Source organism: Aulonocara stuartgranti (genome assembly GCF_965226115.1).
Source record: "Aulonocara stuartgranti genome assembly, chromosome: 7".
Lineage (NCBI taxonomy): Eukaryota > Metazoa > Chordata > Actinopteri > Cichliformes > Cichlidae > Aulonocara > Aulonocara stuartgranti.
Window position 1 is genome coordinate 35,781,585 of NC_138945.1, and position 6,000 is coordinate 35,787,584.

At 41.5% G+C, this 6,000-nt stretch overlaps 1 protein-coding gene across 1 annotated transcript; it reads left to right on the forward strand.

Annotated features, from left to right (window-relative positions):
- The first annotated feature begins 2,350 nt into the window (after positions 1-2,350).
- htr1ab (5-hydroxytryptamine (serotonin) receptor 1A b) lies at positions 2,351-3,987 on the forward strand. Its single transcript, XM_082542237.1, has one exon. The coding sequence runs from the start codon at positions 2,485-2,487 to the stop codon at positions 3,733-3,735; it is 1,251 nt and encodes a 416-aa protein (XP_082398363.1). The 5' UTR covers positions 2,351-2,484; the 3' UTR covers positions 3,736-3,987.
- Positions 3,988-6,000: the final 2,013 nt, after the last annotated feature.

The following is a 6,000-nucleotide window of genomic DNA, read 5'->3' on the forward strand; positions in this document are numbered from 1 at the left end:
CAAAGTATGCTAAGAAAATAAGTCACCACCAGCCCAGAGCTTTAATAGAAGGCAGCATGGATCCATGCTTTCATGTTGTTGATGCAAAATTCTGACCTACCCTGTGAATGTCTCAGCAGAAGACTTAACAGAGCAGGTGATGTTTTTCCAGTCTTGCATTTTCCAGTTTTGAAACCTCACTTTCCTGTCCTTAGCTGGCTGGTGTTCTGCTGATGTAGACCATCCGCTTCAAGCTTTGATTGGATTCAGAAATTCTCTTCTGCATACAGTGGTTACATGAGTTACTGTCGTATCAGCTTGAAGCAGTCTGGCCATTCTTCTCTGATTTCTGGCATCAACAAAGCATTTTCTCTTTTGAACCATACCCTATAAACCCTAGACATGGTTTTGCAGGAAAATTCCAGTAGATCACCAGTTTCTGAAATACTCATCTGGCGCTAACTGTAATGAAATGCTATGTGACAGGTAAAGACCGAAACACAGGACTTGGGAGACTAACTTGGGAGAGTAACTTAAACTCAGCTTAAGAACAAAGCATACATGGAGCAAGGCTGGTGCAAAACACATGGAAAACTTAAAAATACAGGGAACAGAGGGATACAACATAGAGGGAGAACATAAGAAAGAACAGATTCACACACTACACACCAGGTAATGAAGGAAGAGGAAACAGGTCGGAGCACAGCTGATGCTAATCACAGAAGAATAGACAAGGGAAGAAGAACTTAATACAAAACACAAGAGATTATCAAAATTAAACAGAAGCTAACACTGAGACACGGACTCAAACCACAAAACCTGACACAAGGACAGAAAGGTAAACATGAAGAAAAAGCTGACTTCACCTGAGAAAAAAATAAGGACAAAACACAAAGATGAGGCTTGGACAGAATGGGCATGAAAGAGACCTAACATCATCAAGCGACAAACAAAGAACTAGAAGCATAAAAAAGAAATTAAAAAGCAAGAAGCAATAATAACAAACTCAAAAGAAAAAATGATAGAAAGCTTTACCATAAATCAATATTCAAACCCCAAAAGAATCATAAACCTACAATACTCAAAACCAACCAGATCAAGAAACACCCTTTCCACATTTCACAGTTACTTAAATTGCATTTATTGCCCATTCTGATGCTCAGTTTGACCTTCAGGTGGTCACCTTGACCATGTCTGCATGGGTCAAAGCATCAAGTTCCTGCCATGTGTATTCCTAATAAAATGGCCAGTGAGTGCAAATGGTTGTATACTAATGCAGGCCATTTATGATTTAAAGCAGGATGTTTATCCTTGTTTATACTTGACATTATGTAACATGTGACACAGATGACACAATGTATGAGTTTATTAATTATACAGGAACTCATCCTGCACTCCAGTTTTGCATGTAATTTTGCAGTTGTGCATCTGAGTTTATAACCTCTGATTTGTGGACAAAGTGTGTAAGTGCAACAGCACACATAAAAGATACTTAAGATAAAAGTTAATTTTGCCTTTAATGGAACAGAAAAGTGATGTAGGGAAAATGCCCCCCTGTTAAAGTTGTTTGGTTGGCCAATGTTTATGTCTGTCACAGATCCAGCTAAACTTTCATTACTTTTAAATATTTATTTAAATTGATGGCATAATTTTTTCCAAATCAAATAGAGGAAACAATATGGAATTACTCAAAGATTTTAGGCTCTCATTAAAGCTCGTTTACTCGGAGGTGCAGCAAAGCAGTACTTTTTATATTGTTCTTGACGTCTTTTGGTTTTTAACATTGAACAACTGAATGAAAATAATACAGTGTCATAATAATACAACAATCTGGCACAATGGCCAAACTTTTTAATTATTTTATTTTATTTTACTTTGAAGGCGTTTGAAGCTTAAGATAACAAAAATGTAATAATTGTTTATGTGTTGTGACAGTGAATCAACGCCGGGTGGCAGTGTGACATCTCAGATTGACTGCACTGCGCTGATCGTGGTGCTGAAAGCAGACGACTGCCACAAATGAAATACACGGGAAGAAAAACATATTTCATACCAACTCATATTGAGTTGAAACAATAACTGAAATAGTTTTAAATTAAAAAATGATTTTAATTTTAGGCCATTCAAAAATGAGCAAATCCACTTTTTTCAATAAAATTTACATAAATAAATAAATAAATAAATCTTAATCCACTTGCAGTCTGGAGACCACGGAGTAGAAGGAAACTACTGTGTTTTTTTCACAGCTCCTACATCTTCACTGCCTGAGCTGTGGACTAAACAGACATAACCATGCCTCTGTTACAGCCTCACACAGAAATGACGCATTTTCCATCACCGGTATAAAACCGCAGCATCATTCTCCGTCAGCAGCCAACACTCGCAGTTTACAGCCTCTCTGCACTTCTCGGCAGACCAGCTGACCGCTATGCGCTCTTCACGGTGTTCCCGTGCCATGCGCTCTGCAGAGTAGAACCTCTCCAGTCGCATCGAAGTGGCCCAACGATGGAGGGCACAAACAACACGACCGCCTGGCTTCAACTCGACAACTCTTCAAACAAAGCCCCAAAACCAGAAGACGAGGAGGTGAAACTCAGCTACCAAGTGGTCACATCCTTCCTGCTCGGCGCGCTCATCCTGTGCGCAATATTTGGGAACGCGTGCGTGGTTGCAGCAATCGCGCTGGAGCGCTCTCTCCAGAATGTCGCCAACTATCTGATCGGCTCTCTTGCCGTCACGGACCTGATGGTGTCGGTGCTGGTGCTGCCCATGGCGGCGCTCTACCAGGTTTTGAATCGGTGGACTCTCGGGCAGATTCCGTGCGACATCTTCATCTCTCTGGATGTGCTATGCTGCACGTCGTCCATCCTGCACCTGTGCGCCATCGCTCTGGACAGATACTGGGCCATAACCGAGCCCATAGACTATATGAAGAAGAGGACCCCGAGGAGAGCCGCGGTCCTCATCAGCGTCACTTGGCTAGTGGGGTTCTCCATCTCCGTGCCGCCTATGCTGATCATGCGCTCCCAGCCCAGCAGCATGGCAGAGGACAGGGCGAACCCCAAGCAGTGTAAGATAAGGCAAGACCCCTGGTACACAATATACTCCACTTTCGGGGCTTTTTACATCCCGCTAACTCTGATGCTGGTTTTATACGGGCGGATATTCAAAGCTGCCCGGTTCCGCATCAGGAGGACGGTGCGTAAAACGGAGAAAAAGAAAGTGTCCGACTCCTGCCTGGCGCTCTCTCCCGCGCTCTTCCATAAAAAGATCCAAGGAGATGCACAGGGCAAGAGCTGGAAAAGAAGCGTGGAGCCCCGGCCGCTGCCGAGTGTCAACGGCGCGGTGAGACACGCCGAAGACGGCGAGTCTCTGGAGATCATCGAAGTTCACAGCAACTCCAAAGGCAACCTGCCGCTGCCCAACACCCTGAGCTCCGTGCCGCTCTTCGAGAGCAGGCATGAGAAAGCGACGGAGGCGAAGAGGAAGATCGCGCTGGCACGGGAGCGCAAAACGGTGAAGACTTTGGGCATCATCATGGGCACCTTCATCCTCTGCTGGCTGCCTTTCTTCATCGTCGCCCTGGTCATGCCTTTCTGCCAGGAGTCGTGCTACATGCCCCGCTGGCTAGAGGATGTCATTAACTGGCTGGGCTACTCCAACTCTTTACTGAACCCCATCATTTACGCGTACTTCAACAAAGATTTTCAGAGCGCTTTCAAGAAAATCATCAAGTGTCACTTTTGCAGACCGTGATGGTTCAAGACTCACCGGGTCACTGAGGGCTGATCTGGAGACATCCAGGTGAAAAAGAGACCAACAGCCTGCGAACAGATTGTTCTCAAACAAGAACTGAGGGCTCACAATGATTATTGCCGCTCATCACCATCGTTAAATATCTCCAGAGATGTCTATAGCCTATGCATAGATAAAGCTGTGATCGTTTGATTCAAGCTCCGTGTTGCTCATCCTGTTCTTTGATGTCCAATAAAAAAAACAACTTTTTAATACTTTTCCCCCTGAAGTCATTATTTTAACACTTTTAAATTCTGCGCCAGGAAGAATTTATTGAATTGAAACTGTGAATCCACGTTTCCAGTAGCTAAGCTGTGAATATTTAAAATTAAAAAATAACATTTTAACTAGGCAAAAAATCAATAATATAGTGTTTCTTTTAGAAATTTGATGCTTTCCTCAGGTGCCAGTCGAAATTTTAGGGTTATTTTAATCCGATGGTTTACATTACAACATTGAGGCGATGGTTGTTGTAATATGTTACTGTATAAAAAATAAGAAAGAAGAAGAATATGAAGCATTTTGTGGGGTCTGTTAATTGAATAAAAAAAAACAGTAAAATAAATTTAAAAAAAAACTAAGACGACAATTTTTTGGACATTAAATTATAGACAATGACATGTATCTATGATGTCGCTCTGCTACACCACAAGTAATTACATACGTTAATAATGGATGCAGTAATAATGGATACAATAATAATGGATACAATAATGTGGCAATTAGCAAAACAGAAAGGGATTTAGTCACAATAACATAACCTTCAACTTCTGAAGGATTGTCATTGTCTCTGGTGATAACCCGTCACCCAGCTTCTATAAACTACCATGCATGCGCATGCAAATGATGGCATTAAATATCTACTGCAGTGCCCTCAAGCAAGGTGCATAACGAGACACTTTTCCCAGCAGAAGCGTCAACAGTTAAGGATGTGACTGTGCAGCTTCCACATGTGGATTTTTTTTTTAAATCCGTCTGTCTGAATATGACTAAATTACCTCTCCATCCACTGCTGACCTGTTGGAGGCCGACTCATTACAGAGTCATGCCATTTTGGTGTTTATTAAATTAAAAAAAAATCTTAAATCAGAATCAGAATACTGTATTAACATCAATCCCAGAGGAAATTATTTAGATGAAACTGAATTTCTGGGAAATGTGGCCATAAATTAATGCTAAATATAATGAGAATATTTAAATGGATGAAAGAGTGTCTCTAATTAGAGAATTTCTTTCTACAAGAGCAGGAATGAATTAAACTGAAATGTGATCTTGCAGGCATTAAAGAGGAAAGTGATCTTAAATTTAAAGGGGCAGCTGTGCATTTAAATCTGTCAAAAAAGCACCTCACTTCCTTACAGGATCTAATCCCTTGCATTTGAAGCATGTCACCCTCCGCACAGCATCTTCACACAGACTCCTGAGTCCTGAGATGGTTCCTTATGAGCGCCACCTGCATTCTGATCATGTCGTGTCATGCATGTATGGGTGTTACATCAGTGTTCAGAGTGAAACAAAAGCTTCCTTATTACAGTCTGAAAAAATGTATTTCACCATTCCACTGAGGTGTGTGTGTGTGGGAGCTTTTTGCATGTGCCGGATATATGGACAAACCCATGGAAAGAGGGGACAAAAAATAAACACACACCATTCATCATATGTGAGATTTCACAAATAGGTTGCAGCTTAAGTGGAAACGGTGCTACTTCACTTGTGGCTTCGTAACATATAAGTTCATCTTAAAAGGGGTGTGAAGGCGGCTTGCAGATGGATGCTGAAGAGGTGGTCGCCATAGAGACATATGGGGGATGCAAACTCCGGGGCCGAGGGGCAATTACCTGATCAAAGGCCTGTTGCGACACAGGAACACGGAGGTGTGTATGAGGGACCCACAGCTGCCTGCTGCCTCACACAATAAGCAGGTGTATTATTTTATTTTATTTATTTATTGGCTGGTGCTGAAAAGTGGTCTTCTAGCAATAAGAGTTCCAGAAATCTTCCTCATATCTGAACAAAAAACCCCAAAACAAATAAAAAAGAAATTATTATTTCTAGAAGTTGGGAAATCATAATTACGGCAGCTAAAACATGAAAAGTGGCTTATTTCAATATAATGAAAGCAATTACTCAGAATGAACAAACTCTGAAAATTAAAAAAAAAATGACACTAAAGAAGAAGTTCAGTTTAATAGAAAATGAAAAGAGGTAAGAGCTCAAGAATAGAAA

Bases quoted from the DNA above. Each gene is read 5' to 3' on its own strand.
- htr1ab (XM_082542237.1), top strand. From the start codon at position 2,485: ATGGAGGGCACAAACAACACGACCGCCTGGCTTCAACTCGACAACTCT.